The 16,428-nt window shown below is 39.0% G+C and overlaps 1 protein-coding gene across 3 annotated transcripts in view; it reads left to right on the top strand.

The window, feature by feature from the left end:
- The window catches only part of Tusc3 (tumor suppressor candidate 3), a 174,996-nt gene that overhangs the window by 63,144 nt on the left and 95,424 nt on the right, over positions 1 to 16,428 (top strand). For all 3 annotated transcript variants that reach the window (XM_076553512.1, XM_006973967.4, XM_076553513.1), the window contains exon 2: positions 3,862 to 4,031. In XM_076553512.1, coding sequence (XP_076409627.1) covers positions 3,862 to 4,031 — 170 coding nt within the window. The remainder of the gene's footprint in view (positions 1 to 3,861; positions 4,032 to 16,428) is intronic.

The following is a 16,428-nucleotide window of genomic DNA, read 5'->3' as shown; positions in this document are numbered from 1 at the left end:
AGTAAAGCAGCTGGTGTGGGAGCATAAGGAGTTGAGTTCCACACTCCAGCACCTAGGCAAGTCTGAGTGTGGACCCGCACACCTGTGTCCCAGGTATTGGTGATCGCGAAATGGGACAGTGTATGGAGCGCCAGCCAACCGAGCTGACTTATGAGCTCCAGACTCCGTGAGAGAACCTGTCTCAAAAAATAGAGTACTCCATCCATGCTCTAGTCTCTACATACACCATAAGTACACACAGTCACACCCACCCCTGCACCTGGTGACATAAACATGTGTGCCCCACATATCTTGTATAATAGTAGAGGACCGGCCTTAATAGTAATACTTTCCAGGGGCTCAGGAGAGAAACTACGAATGGCAAGGACTGTTTTTGTGAAATAGATGCTCAGCACACCGAGCTCTATAGTCCACTTGCTTTAATTGCTCTGGGATAACATCCTTTATACACAGCTTCAGTTCTGTTCTCGTGCCTAGCTCCTTCCTTGCCTGATTTCTCTATTTATTTATCTACTGCTCCCTCTAAGTTCTATCTTAATTCTCTTGTCTTAATTCTGTCTCATCTAGGTCCTTTTCATCTTGTTCTTATCCAGCTAGTACTTCCCCATCTGACTCTTCCTCATCTTCCATCTTGTCCACACATTCTCTGTGGTCAAAATCCTCCTTAACCCTCGCGGTTCTCCATCTCTAAGTTCTACACATCCCTCCTAAGTCTCCCAGGAATCCAGCTTTAAACCAAGCAATAGCAATCCCCTAGTCAAGCAAGGTCACCAGGCTTGAATTCTATGGGGTCATAAAGGTAGGTAAGAATCTTCCTCAGGCAGTGACCACCAGGCTTTCTTTTACAATCCAAAATGGGAGTCGTAAAAGAGAAGGTCAACTAAGTGCTAATGACCGGTTAGAGTATGAAAAAGGGGGTCTGTGTGCTCAGTCTACATTCCGAGAAGTGGTTAAGAAAGGAGGGTTTCACCCTAAACTGCACAAGAAATAAAGCTATCCCCTGACCTAGGAGACAGGTATTGTTTCCTATAGCCTTGGATGCTTGATAGGCATTTTAGATAAATACACTGTTAGGAGTTCTTTAGAAGCTAAAATGTCACCAAGACTTCTTAAGCCGTGGCTTGACCTTTGGAGAAGTCCTTGACTTTTCCAAGTAGTAGCTTTTGTGATAGTAGCTGAATTCTATTACGTTTTTTTTCTGTGGCTTGTAGCACACATACACAAACACACACAGAAAAGACTGCAGCTTTCTAAGCTTGGATTCTTGAGCTGCCAAATAGACTGTCTGATTGTACATCATCCACTTGGGTCACGTGGTTCCTATTGGGATGCAAATGGCATCATTAAGGTCTCATCCAGAGAAATATCTCTGGGAATTTCTTCTTGTCTTGCAAATTATGATACTTTGTAAGTAGATTGAGACACTTAACTTGTGTTTTAACAGTTGTTTTAACTGATAGATAATGGTATAATTATGTGACTGAACCTTTCCACACCTGTAATTTGAAGAAATTCCAAGTGTGCTGTGAATATTTGTGTTTAATGAGGAAAGCATGTCTCATTAGAAACTCCCCTAGGAATCAGAAAGGTAGTAATTTCTAAGACCAGTTTGCTCTGTTCTATCAGTGACTTGGCTCTGCTTGATTTCTGGTTTGGAGACTGTTTATGGTTAAAGTTTACAATTCTTAAATATTTAAGCCACATTTTATCTATTAGTTAAACTGCAAAAACTTACAAGAACCTTTGGGTACCATTGATTTCATTGAGCACTAGAGTGAAGAGTTGAAGACTTTCACATGAATCCTATGAGTATCTAACAGTTTGCTGTAAGGCAAGCATTGAGCTGAATGTGGATTCCTATCTGTCTCCTCAGAATTAACCTAAGAATGACCCTGCCTGTGTAGTTCTTAACTGTTTGGGGCTGTTGATGGGCAGAACATTTTCTTCCCACTTAACTTTTGTTTTTTCATTTTAATAAGATTATTAGCCTCCTTATAAAAATGTACTCAGACTTTCAGGAGGAATTAACAGTTCAATTTATCTGCATCTAAATAGATTATTTTCAAGTTAGAGTTAATGTCAGTTCTTGCCTTTTTGTTCTAGCCAAATCACCTCATTGAACAAACAAACAAACAAACAATTAACCCAATAATTAGCCATAATGATTTTTCATACAGTCGTTCTATGCCAACTTTCTCCTTTCCGCTGACTCTCCAGCCAGGCTGTGCTCCGTCCTTCTGTCCCTTTCGTTTCTTTTGATTTATCGTTTCCCTTTGCTCTGGTAGGCACAGAGTACTTCACTGAGGTTTTTGCTTGTTTTTTCCTGAAAGGCAGGTAAGATGCCTGTCTTCCTGCTTCCGTTTATGTCCACCTGTGCAGAGTTCATAGGGAGCCACTGAGCTTTCTACTTGACAAGGAGCGGAGAGAGTGCCTGTCTCCCTAACGTGTACGCTGGCTTAGATACGGTACTTCAAGTCTGCTAGGACCACTGACACCTGTGTGCTTTGCAAGGGCAAGGACAGTCTTTGACTTCTAGAAGCACATCCCTATGGAGGTTTTTCTGTTCATGCTTTTTCAGGAACAGAGAATGGTCTGAGGATGAGGCTTCTGCTTAGAAGCTGGGTGCCCTCTCTGCAGGAGAAAGGCAGTAGACCTCTAGCTAGTCTCTGTTATCTTTCCATCTCTGCCTTTCCCATTCTCCCTCTGCCTGCCCCACATCCATCACCTTCCTTACTTCTGCCACTGCACTTTCATTTCTCCTGTTTCTGACCTTTATAAATAAAATTATACAACGCTCTTTTCGTGCAGTTTTATACTTGAAAGATTTCTCTGCCGCTGTATGTTAAAAGCTTAAAGAGAAATTTAGTCAAGGAGAGGCTCCCACTCCACTGTTTGCTAGAGAGCATGGTAATGAAAACACACACACACACACACACACACACACACACACACAGAGAAAATGTGCATGCATGTCTGTGGTTTGTGCGTGCGTGTGCGTGTGTGTGTGTATGTATGCACGTGTGCTAACTTGACCTGACTGGGTTGTCCTTGCCCTGCCCTTTGAGTAGTAGATCAAGTTTTCTTTTTTTTTTTTTTTTTTTTTTTTTTTTTTTTTTTTTTTTTGGTTTTTCGAGACAGGGTTTCTCTGTGTAGCTTTGCGCCTTTCCTGGGACTCACTTGGTAGCCCAGGCTGGCCTCGAACTCACAGAGATCCGCCTGGCTCTGCCTCCCGAGTGCTGGGATTAAAGGCGTGCGCCACCACCGCCCGGCTAGATCAAGTTTTCTTATGTCTGTTTTGTCTGCACCATTCACAGTCTGTGTTTCTGGGTTCTTGCACAGCAGCCTAGGACATCGCCAACCAAACCTGCAGGGAACTTGTTGCTGTGCCATTCTTCAGATCTTCAAGTCTCTAGCCTGTCTGTGTACCTTCCACTTGTTATAGGCTTCTTTGGCTGCCTGGCTTTTTATAGAATGAAGAGACATTTTGGCTGTATTTAGAGTGAAGATTAGGGAAATATATTCTATTTTTTTTTCTGAGAGCAGAAATTTGATTTTCTTTAATACCATTTTACAGACTTTAATGTCATTTGCAAAAATAAAATATTTTGTGCTAGTTAGGTCAATAAGGAATTTATTTGTTCAAATAAAGGCCATTAACAAAGATCAATTTTGGTTAATAATATAGCCTCAATATAATTCTATTTATATAAAATGTAATCTAAAAAATTTTAACTTCTCATGAATTATTTTTATAGCACAACAAATGTAGACTTATTAAGGGAAATTGAGGAGAACACCCAAGAATGGGAGAGACTCCAGGGGATGAACACCCTTGTAACTCTTGGTTCTATTTAATTACAGAACCTGTTGGCTGAAAAAGTAGAACAGCTGATGGAATGGAGTTCCCGGCGGTCCATCTTCCGAATGAATGGCGACAAGTTCCGGAAGTTCGTCAAGGCTCCACCTCGAAACTACTCTATGATTGTTATGTTCACTGCTCTCCAGCCTCAGCGGCAATGCTCTGTTTGCAGGTAATTTATGTATTGAAACACTTGCAGAAAGCACTACCCCAGCTTATATGCTTATGTTAAGATACACATGTATAAGGAAACTCAGTCAGATTTTAGTGTAAACTATAACTGAATTGAAAAATTAAGCTGTAAATCAGGATATTGACCAGTGTCACAAGTATTTGTTAAAGCTGACTTCTCATTGTGGTATGTTAACTTTTTGTTTATAGGTCAGTAGGTAATATCTGTGGTCTATGAAGAAGTTCCCTGATGTACTTCCTTTAAAATGTTTATAAAGGAGACTCTCATCTTCTAGAGAAGTCCATTTACTTTTGGTCCATCTAATCATTAAAAACTTCTTAGTAGATGACAGAGGTAAATAGTTTGAAAGGAATGAAGTGTTCGTCAGAAAGACATTTTGGGAAGGACAGATCTAGTGCATGTGCATGTAACACATACTGAGATAATGGAGGAGTCACATGTGAGGAATTGCTAGAAGTCATACAGAGACTCTTTGTGCTACTTTCCATCTCGGTGGCAGACTAGCTGAGAAAATTGACATGAATCAGGGAAGGATTCATGTTGGTCACGTTTTCAGAGATTGCACTTTATTTTCACCTGGTTTTGTTTTGGGGTCTGCAGTCATTGATGGAGGCGGCCCAAATGTAGATCAAGGATCCAGGGCGGAGACAACACTCTCAAAGGCATACCCCTGCAACCTTCTTTTTCACATAAGGAACCACCTCCAAATAGCCCTTTCTGCTCTGGATTTATCAGTGGATCAAACCACTAATGTGTGTGTATGTGTGTGCGTGTGTGCGCGTATCTATATATGCACACACACACAAACACATGTGAAGTTATGAACATTCATGATCTAGTAAATCCTCAATAGTGCCAGCAGCTGCATACGAGTCTGGAAGACATCTATAATCAAACCATAGTTTTCTATAGATGGTTTCTTCAGCACCTTTTACTAGTTACATCTTGCAAAGGTACAATACCACATTCTAAGCAAATAATTGGCATTGATCTGTCAAGATACAGAGAGGTTAGATCATCCTTTTTTTTTTTTTTTTGTAGCATTATCTACTCCATATTCCATTCTGTGCCTTGAATTTGGCAGCTAGCTGATTGATTTCCCATTTGTATAATTTTATTATTTCAGGAATGTTATGGAAATTTATTCATTGTAGAATCTTTTGTAGCCCTTCTTTTTTAGTTAGCATAATTCCTTCAAACGCCACCCAAGTTGTTAAATTTATCAACAGCTTGTTCTTTTTATTACTGAGTAATAATTTCATAGTGCAGATGTTCTGCAGTTTATCAGTGTGTTTGTGCTAGGCCACAATCAAAAGGCAGGCACACTGTTTTGCAAAATTACCTGAAGGTTATGTGTGTCAGATATATGCAAAATATTATGAAACAAATGAATCTCGTGTAGATTTGATTCACCTTTCCAAGTTTTTACAATATCTATGTATATATTTTAAAAATTTGAAATAATCCTAAACCCAAAGCACTTAATATAACAAGCATTGTAGATAAAGCATATTCAGCTTGTTCTGAACATTTTCCTGGTGGCTGGTGATGATGATTGCCTTCTTCTATGCATACTAATCTTGAACATCTTTTTGTGTTTGTTATGAGATACCTTTGATGAAATACCTATTCATGTTTTTTGTCCATTGCTGTTTGTTCTTGCCACTATTTATTTGTGCGTGTTGTGTGTGTATGTAGCTCACTGTGTATGCAGATAAGGCTAACCTAAAACTATCTGTGTGGTCTTGACTGACCTTCAATTTGCAGTCTGTAGTGTTAGGATTACAGTGTGTGTCTTCATGCCTGATTGTAAATACCTGTATTATAAAGAATCTCAAAGGGAGACCCTTTGAGAAAGTTACTCTTGAAGCAGTGACTTCTCTCCATACCTGCCTCCATGAATGAAGTTTTCTGTTTCTTTCTATGGCAGTATAATTTTGGATGGTTTCTACACTGCCATTGTAATATTTTACAATTCTATACAGGCCTCGAAAGGTTCTTAGTTATTTTTCCAAAATACATGCTTGTCATTTTTAGCCTTTGCTTCCTTTTTCTTTCATTTAAGGCAGAGAAGTTTCTAGTAGCTGTAAGTCCTGTTTAGATGTATGGTTGCTTGCAGAGAGGCTGGTGACTGAGCTTTTGGCTTCCTTTAAGCCCTTTATCAGTTATCCTGCTCTTCCTTCAGTCAGTTTATTCTCAAACTTCAAAATTCAATTCTCACCTCCCTCCTGGTTAACGTCAAAGACCTTAGCCAAATGAAATTGCTAATTATGACTATTCAGTACAATTCTCACCTCCTTTAAGTGTTAACTCCAAACTTCCTTTGCTAAATTATACTGTAGAGTATATTCCCATAATTGCTTAGATGTGTTCTTGCACAAATTTACTCATCTCCAGAATTGACTCTCTTCTAGGAACAAAGTAGCCTCTTTTAAGGTTGTTATGGATCAGTAGATTTTTTTTTTTTAAATCGAAGGAAAATAAAAACTTTCATTTTGGACTCAAGCAAAGTTTATATATAAACAAAATCTTGATGTTATGCTAGAGGTTAATGTAGCATTGAACTTCAACTAAAACATAGTAAATTACAAATATATTTTGATTAGATGTTAACTGACTTTATATATATGTGTATATTCAAATATGAACACACAAACATGAGCTTATGTGTTATTTTTTATACACACACATATGTACTTGTTCTCATTCTGAAAGTTATATCTGATAAAATCCATTTTATCAATGACATTAAAGCTGAGATGTTATCTAATTTGTCTGAAATCATATAGCTAATACCTGCCAGGGTAAGGATTTTTTACTTGAGAGCTATTGGAATGTAATGCTTTTCTTAAGTGCATATGTTCATCATTGTCCTTGCTCTGAGAATTGTGACTTGTGTCTTGTTGCCTTTGCATGTCCCACTAAGATATTAGTCTCTTTTGGGTCTAGATGCATCAGCCAGCACTTCCTAAACAAATGGTCCTGGAAGCTTTGTTTTAAGGTAGCAGCAGCTCCTAAAGGTCCAGTGTTTAGTGTACTAAGCCAAAGCCATGCAGGGCAGAACTCATCAGACTTCTGTTGACTCAAGTGAAGTCACTTGTAGGATTAGGTTCTCAAGTTGGCAGCTAAGATGAAAAGCATGTCTAAATGACTTTATGCCGGCATGTTATCTAGAAGCCATTGTAAGTACCTTACTTTACAAATGATTTGGAAGCTTCAACCCTTACTCATTTTTTTATTCCTTAAATAACATATCTCTGTGGGCTTTAGTTTTTAAGTTTCACTCATTTGTTTATCTCCTAGAACAAGATCTTTCTCTTTGTCAAAGACTAGAAAACTCCACTTCCATTCACTTATTTTCTGTCTCATATATTGATTGATAGATGAGAAATATTTTAGAATCGGGGCACAGTGTTAACTAATTCAATAGTAGAAATGATACTGGAGTTGTTGCTAGTTCAGCAATTTAATTTCACATTTAAGGCACATGTTGTAATTTCAGTCTATTGGTATTTTCCATGAGTTTCTTTGTCAGCTCCTGTACCGGTTACCATGCCTTTCACTGATAGAGGGGATACTATAGCATTTGCCTGAGCTCTTTTCTGTTTCCTTAATCCTGCATGTAAGGTCTTTCTTTAATCTTTCATCCCTACCCCTATTGTAATTTCAAACGTACAAGAAATTGGGACAGTAGAATATTTGGCACCAGTGTTACTCTTTACGGAGATTTTACAAATGGGTAACATTTACCACCTTTGATTTTTTTTTTTCTCTTTCATGTAAAGGTCAAATAACCTCAGTCAGACATCAGCAGAGGTGTCTGTGAACTGGAGCAGTCAGTCAGTGCCGTGACTAAATTCGGTAGAAAGCTTTGAAGGATGAAGCCGTCCTAACACAGTGCGAGGCCCTCTTTCTGGTCTGTTTTGACCTAGTCGGTGTTGATCTGCTGTATTTGATTGCCACACTTCTTAGTTTCTTTTCCTTTGTGTCATTCTCATGTGCTAAATGTTTGTTTTGTTTTAAAGATACTGATGCTTTTTTCTTTTTTCTTTTTTTTTTCTTTAAAGGAATCCAAGATCTTGTCGCATGTACTCCCAGTTTTCTTACAGCTAGATTTAGGTATTTATGTAGTGTAAGAGTGACACAGAGGTCATTTGTCCATTCTCATCATGTCAAGAGGCATATAATGGTAGGTTGTTTGGAGTCCAGTGTAGAGATTGACCATAGGAGATGCTCTTCTGGCCTGTGTATCATCCAGTAGGTTTCCTTTTCTCTGTTGTCATATATATCCCAGAGTGATAACTGGGTTTGGAAGGAAGATCCTTAATTACTGCCTGTGTTACTTCTCTGTTGCTGTGGTAGAACAGCATGACTAAGGCAGATTGAAGTGGAGCTCATCCAGGTTTGTGGTTCCAGAGTTAGAGAAAGTAAACTCAAGGAAATTGTTGGAACCCGGGGAGAATTAGAACTCAGCATGTTAAGTAAAATACACCAGGCTCACAAGGAGACATGTTACATGTTTTAGCCATGAGTGGGTGGCATTTAAGAAAATAAACAGAAATCAAAGTAAATTAGGGACTGTAGGAATGTGGGAGGTAAATGGGGTTAGTGAAGGGAGATGGATAAGAGGATCAAAGAGTAGGTGAATATGAATTGGAGTATATTATAAACATGTGAATATTATCTTAGTGAGGGATGTTACTTTGCACAATGCATGTATACTGAAATTAAGTGATACTGTGAGAAAAAAAAATATGTATTTTTTAATTACCATTTTCATTTGTTTGTACCATATCTAGTTTTTTAATCAAGTGCACTGTCCCCAGACTTGGTTTTCTCTCTGTTTTTGCTGTATGTGTTCAGGAATGAAGAATGGGTTTTCCAAACTGTCTAGCCATGCTTACTTGGATCATAGTATTGGCTATTTATTTGTCTTTTCACTTTTACTAATATCAATCTGTCATTCATTCTTTGAATTAAGCTTTGTGCTGAAGAGGTGAGCTCTGGGTAGAGCAAAGAGTAGTGGCTCTGGTGGGCTAGCATTGTAGAGCATCAGTGGAGTACCTGCACAGTGCACAGGGTGTTCCAGAGTTAGGTGTTCCAGCCTTGGAGGTTGGGAGAAAGGGGAGCAGGGGAGCAGTACAGGAACAGCAGCAAATTGAAGTGAACCAGAAATAGAGGAAACCTGCTGTGGATATTGCTCTATATATAAATAAAACACTGATGGCCAGTTGCCAGGCAGGAAGTAGGTGGGACAAGGAGAGAGGAGAATTCTGGGAAGCGGAAGGCTGAGGAGAGAGACACTGCAGCCACCGCCATGACCAGCAACATGTGAAGACGCTGGGAAGCCACCAGCCACGTGGCAAGGTATAGATTTATAAAAATGGGTTAATTTAAGATAAAAGAACAGTTAGCAGAAAGCCTGCCACGGCCATACAGTTTATAAGTGATATAAGCGTCTGAGTGATTATTTTATAAGTGGATTGTGGGACTGCGGGGCTTGGGGAACCTGGAGAGAAGCCCTCCAGCAACAGAAACCTAAGTTCCACGTCTCTCCATAGCTCTGAAAACAACCGATACAGTAAGGGCAGGAGTGTTATAAGCCAGAAAGGTTTAACGTGTGTGTGTGTGTGTGTGTGTGTGTGTGTGTAGGGTGCAAAAACACACACACCACAGCACACAATTTACATCACAGGACAGCTTATGGGAAATGGTTTCCCTGCTTCCACTGCGGTTAGCAACTGGATTCAGGTTGTCAGCATTGGTCACGAACACCTCACTGGTGGTGCCATCTGACAGGCTCTAAACCAAAAAGTTTTAAAAGTGGAATTTAAAAATTGGGATGAATTAAAGGAAGAATGGAAGAGGTAAAGCAAAAATTTACATAATATTAAAGAATTATAAAGAAAGGTGTGGAGAGAAAGAGAAGGATGGGAAGAGGAAGAGCAGATGGAGAAAGAAGAGTTTTGAAGCATAAGGAGGAGCCCATGTGATGGATGAGCCAGCACACTGCCGAGAGCAGGATGATCGACAGGACCAGGGCTTGTGTTCTGAACACCCAAGCCCCTTGCCTCTTCCACTCATTTCCTGATGCAATGGCATGTCCCTGCTCAGACTCTGGATCCTCTAAAGCTGGCCATCATCATCTGCGCCTTGGATCTTAGGAGGAAAGCAAGCTCCACCGTGTCTCATGTCCCAGAACCAGATCCCACTATTCCACCAGTGCCACGTGAGGTCACATGATAGATGGTGTCCAGGACAGCATGGCAATTCTTGGTGTGACAAACAAAAGATATGATCAGGGTTTCCCTGTGTAGTTCTGGCTGTCCTGGAAATTGCTTTGTAGAACAAGCTGGCCTCAAACACACAGAAATCCTCCTGTCTCTGCCTCCCTAGTGCTGGGATTAAAGGCATGTACCACCACACCCAGTTTGAAATGTATGATCTTTAATTTTCCAAAGCAACAACTGTGGGTCTGACCTTCTCAAGATTACAGGACTTAACCCTGGGAAGCACAGAGTAATTCTCAAGTGCTGCTAAAATACAGCTTCTAGATCGGCTGTGTTCAGACCACCTTTGTATTTATCGAGATCTCAGGTTGGCCTCTTGTGTCTCTACACTTCTGTCAGTTACACACACACTGCTGAGCAGCTGTGAGTGCAGTGCTGATGTGTTTTTTCACTGCATCCCAAAACTAGAGTTCTGGAGTCTCTCAGGTCACAGACTGTCCTATACTGAACTTTTCTGCATCCCATCAGTCACCCACATCACCAAGAAGTTCTTTTGAATTTGAACTGAAAAATGCTGCTTACATTTATTTCCCTATCTTTGTCCCCCTTTACCTTTGAGAGTGGTCATATACGATGTGTATAGCATTTTCTTTACCACCATAAATCATTTTATTTGCTGATTTTGTAGAATAGTCATTTTTAAGGAATTAATTGTTGACTTTCATTTTACAGTGATTTGTAATTTTCTACTTATAGCTTTTTTTCCTTTGGAAATACACTTAAAATATGAACAGAAATATGAAAGCACTTTGTATAAAGACATGGAAAGATGATGGTGTGATGATTAGGATGAGAACTATGGCTTGTAGTTCAAGGTTTTGTATGTACTTGTGTGCTTAGAATTTTATGAAATGAAATGAATGAGAGCTGATATTGGTGACATTCATAAACCACTGTGGAGTTTGGTATTACTACAAAATTCTTCTGCTGAGTTCATAATTTGTCTTTTAAGGACATTGACAGTTGTTATGTAAAGTATTTAGCTGGATACCAGGATGATAACCATGAACTGTAGCTCTCCATCTCAGAACAGACTTGAAATTCTGGACATTTGACAAGTACATATTTCTTAAACTGATACTTACCTAAGCTCATAAATACCAGGAAAGAAAAGTAGAGAGATCAACGACAAGACCTTTTATTACTTATTAATTGGGATATTGAGAAACCATATTTTGGAAGGGGATCCATGAGTTGATCGGATAGACAAACTGTCTGGAAGTGAACACGCCATGCTCATGTTCTCTTGCCTGTTGGATTGGGTTATTTGACATGTTCCTAGTGTGCTTGTTGTGTCACATGTGCTTCTAAGTTCAGGAGAAGCACAGAAGAACATGCTGAAATACTCCTGCCGTTAATCAGGCTAGTGTATGGAGGGAAATTAAAGGAGACTTCGGGATTTGGTGCAGAGAGTGAGAGGAGAAGTAACTGTTGAAGAGGTTGAATAATCAACTGTTTTGGTCGTTGATGGACACAAAGAGGTTTATATAACCATTTGTCACTTCGCTAGAAATTTGCCATGCTGCTTGCTTTCACCTTTTAGCAAACCTTGAGGGAGGAATTACTCATATTGTCATGCAAAAACATGGAAATAAAATGTCTACAACATTTCTAGGTTTGTACATCGTGAATTGTAAGGCTTGTACTCAAGTTCAGATCTTGAGAGTTCCAATGCTGCCTGCAGTATGTGACTACTCTCGCTACACTTGGTAGGTGTTAGTGTTATAGTTTAGTGTTTTTAGCAACTTGTACTTCTGCACAGTGATTTTGTTTTTAACACAGACCAAACTTTGATCTCTGAGACTACAATCTAGACTGGATCATGTAAAAGCCTCCCTCTCTCCAAGCATTCTTTTGTGCTACTCTCTTGATACTTGTATGTGCATAAATAATATTTGGAAAATTGGTATAAATATTCATATACATATGCACACATGCATTAAAAAACACATTATTAGAAAGGCTAACTTAACATAACACAGGTTTAATGGACTTGCAGTGAACATTTTTGACTTCTGATGAGGGCTAAGAGTGATTCTGAGAATTGAGAACATATTTGTATCCTCATAGCCAAAGATGTAGTTATAAACATCTCGCCGATTGAGTTTGAAATCTGGTTTGTTCCATTTATTCCTAACTGTGAGACACAGATAAGTTGTTTAGTTTCTGTGGTTCACATTTCTCCTGTGAACAGGAATAAACTCAGTATGTGTATCAACAACGCCTCCCCTAAAGCAAAACTAGACAGATTCATATCAATAATCAGACACAAGAAATCTTTTGAAGGTGTTTTTGACAATCCTCACCATAAACTTGGCTAAAAGAACTTAGCAATCAGCATGCCGCAGTTGGCTTTACTCTTCTAGTGCTAGCTAGCCTGTTTGTCTAAGTGACAAATACTGAGAAGAGTAACTTATGTGAGGAAAACTGTACTTTGACCAATGAGAGAAAGAGTGTGTGGCAAAGCAGAGCATCTCTTATCATGGTGGCAGGGAATGCAGAGGGCAGGGATGATCTGCTAGTGAGCTTTGTCCTTTTTCCCTTTCACTCTGTTCTAGTCCCCAATCTGCGGGATAGTAGAACTCATGTTCAGGGTGGGTTTTCCCTCCTTTTTGTTTGTTTCTTGTGGCAGGGTCTCACTATGTAGACTTAGCTGTCCTAGAACTCATTACGTAGACCAGGCTGCCCTGGAATTCCTGGTGCGCCACCGATTTCTGTTTCCAAAGTGCTGGGATTAAAGATGTGTGCTACCAAGCCTGGTTGGATCTTTCCTGTAAGCATGTGTATGGAAATACCATCATAGACTTATCTGGAAGTATGTTTACTGGCTACTTAAGCATCTTGCCATGTACTGAAGTGGATAAGATTAACAATCACAGTGGGTATGTTATCATAAAGAAAATTTGCGCTATTTTTAACTTGTTCACTGATTATTTTCTATCCTTAACTTAAATTTTGTGCTTATTAGAAGGTATTGGAGTATCTTGAGACAAGGAAGTATTTCTTACTTTTTCAGACTTATCTGTTGATTTAGTTATTTTTTATCTTTTATTACTCTTTTCACTTTATATATAATATAAACTTCCTCTGAATTATGCAGATGGCTTTTAAAAAGATTGCTCAGTGAACAAGTGGTATATCGTTTTGTTTCTTTGCTATCTGTTTGTTACTTATCTTGGCATCCATATTTAAGCATTCCTATGTTACTCAACTGTTTGTACTATATATATTTATGTGTACTTTGTATTCTTATACATTTCTGATTTAAGATGCGGTTGTATTGGAATCAAAATCACTGTTTTGCTAAAGGGAGACAATGTGGATATACAAGAACTGAGGAGTTGTCGTTGGCTATGTCAGTGACATGTAAACGTTTATGGTTTGACGTGTCTCAAAAAAGACCCATGTAGTCTCATGAAAGCAGTGCTTAGAGCTTGGCTCTGGGAAAGTGATTGGATTCTGAGCTGTGATTTCCTGAATGGATAAATCCATTGCTGCATTCAAACATTGTGTAAGTAGTTGGTGGGGTAATAATAGCAGGTGAACCTGATTGGAGAAAATATGCCACCTAGAGTTTGGCCTTGGAAGTATTTCTTGTCTGTCTCTTCTTTCTGTACATGGTGCTGGCCATCTTGAGGTGAATAACCTCTTCATCTGCTTCTGCCGTTGTCTTATTCTTCTTGCCCTTAGGCCCAAAGTAATGTGTAATCAACCTGTGATGGACTAAAACCTTGGAAACTGTGAGCCAGAGAGTAAATATTCCCTTAACGTGGTTGTATTAGGTTTAGTGAGAAAAAGCCTGACACACTAACCAGTTTAGCACGGCCAGCAAAACAGTTACAAGCTTTGAAAGATGCCATTTAGTTCTTTTTTTTTTTTTATTCTCCACAACCGTAATACAGAAGCTTTTTTAATAGGCAAGTTGGCTTATGTCAAATAGGTGCAAATCACTGTCTGTTGAAATCATTTGAGGTTCTAAGACATACTTTGAAATAACTATGTAATATATGTTTATGTATATGTAATTCGTCATAAGTGCATAACTATAATGACATATACTCTTAATATGAATCTATTATATGATAGGAAATTTGAATAATGTTATGAGGAGAAACTACTTAAACATTCCTTAAAATGCTTTAAAGATGAAAATTACATTCATCTTGGGAAATATAAAATATATAGAACTATAGATGATTTAATAATCCTTTTTAGTTTTACATAACCTTTTAAAAGAGAGTATAATGTAAAAAGTTATAGCATTTGAATTAAGTGATTTTTTTTTCCTGTTCTCTAATAAAAAAAAAAATGGAGGCGATTTAATACAAGAGATTTCACAGAACAGTGCCCTGCAGTTATGACTTAACCCTGCTAGATCCTTCTCACGCAGCTTGACTGCCCTCTTCAGGCTCCACATGAGTATATTAGAACCATTCATATTGTTCCCTCAGCTCTGAAGGCTGCAACGTTCATTTTCCTGTGAACCCCCTCCCTACCCGATGCTTCTATTACATTTATAGTTACTTATTTGTGTGCTCTTGGTGTTTGTGGTTTTCACTTTGAATTTTGAATAGCAATGAAGTCTGAGTGTGCTAATAAAACACTAATACTTTGTGTGTTCTTTAAACGTAAACTGATAAACGCGCGAGGTTCCACTAGATTTCTTTTTCTTTTTTGTTGTTAATGGATTTAATTCCCTGTTAAATAGTTAGAATATTAGTGGAAATAGAGGATAATTAGTTTTACATTATTGCACACATTTATTTCTGATAAATTATTTGAGTGTTGAATATACAGCATTAATAGTACATATTTATTAAGCATATTTTATTATTTTTCATTTTGTTTTAGAGATAAAATTGTTCATTGGTCCTGTTATTACACAGTACACCCAAACAGGAAAAAAAGCTCATTTACTTTGCCAATAATACCTTTGCTCAAAGTTTTGTATTTGAGTTCAGAGATTGTAATTTGCTTTGGCTTTTGTGGAATCTCTTACTCAAATTAGAAATATTTCTGAGGGATTATCTTAATATTTTCTCCTATTGCTGTGATAAAATGACCTGACAACAAAATAAGCCAGAACGGGTCAGTGTATAGTCTGAGGCTGTAGTCTGTCATTGTAAGGATTTCAAGGCAGCATGGTCTTGAAGCAGCTGGTCAGTTTGTGTCAAAGGCAAAAACAGAAAGTAGTTTAATGAATGAATACCTGCGTGCCATGCAGAACTCACTCCCTGTGGTGGTTTGAATGAGAATGGCCCCCATAGGCTCATGTCCTTGCATGCTTAGAACCTAGTTAGTGAACTCTATGGGAAGGATTAGGAGGTGTGGCCTTGTTAGAGGAGGTGTGTCACTGGGGGTTGGCATGAGTTTTCAAACCCCATGCTACTAAGCCCAGTTTCCCTCCCCTTGCCCTTGCTGTTGCTTGAGGACTGGATGTGAAGTTCTCAGTTACTGCTCCTGTGCCATGACCTGTCTCCTTCCTACCATGGCGATCATGGATTAACCCTTTGAAACTAAGCAGGCCCTCAAATGCTTTCATCTATAAGTTGCTTAGTTATGTAGTTTCCTCATAGCAATATAACAGTGAGTAAGATGTGGGGAACCTGCTCCCACCTTCTATAGGGTTCTATGAGGAGGAGAGAGGAATAAGGAATGATAGATAGAATGGTAGGCCTAGCTGAGAAGAAGAAAAAAAAGACAGAATAGCTTTTTTTCAGGATAGCTTCAGGAGGACCTGGGTCGGTACCCAATGGCCCAGAACTTTATGCAAAAGGGCTTATAGCGATGCCAAGGGATAAGGCAAAAGACCTCCCTCTTGCTAGATACAGCCAAGTGCAGACCCTTCCAAACACCTGGTACCCAGGCCAGTGGTCCAGTCATCCTCTTATGCAGCCCTGCTGATCCAGCAAGCTCAGATCTCACCAGGAAAGCTCTGTGGACTCCCATACTAAGACACTCCCCTTTGCATTCAGCTCAGTGTCCAGTCCAGGAAACAGAGCTGCTCACACTGAGGATGAGTCTTCCCATCTTCATTAGCTCAGTTATGAAAACCCCTCACAGGCATGTATCCAGGCCATACTTCC

The sequence above is a fragment of the Peromyscus maniculatus genome, chromosome 17 (assembly GCF_049852395.1).
Source record: "Peromyscus maniculatus bairdii isolate BWxNUB_F1_BW_parent chromosome 17, HU_Pman_BW_mat_3.1, whole genome shotgun sequence".
Classification (NCBI taxonomy): Eukaryota; Metazoa; Chordata; class Mammalia; order Rodentia; family Cricetidae; genus Peromyscus; species Peromyscus maniculatus.
The sequence above is the reverse complement of the archived record's forward strand: the minus strand, read 5'-3'. Positions and strand labels throughout refer to the sequence as shown.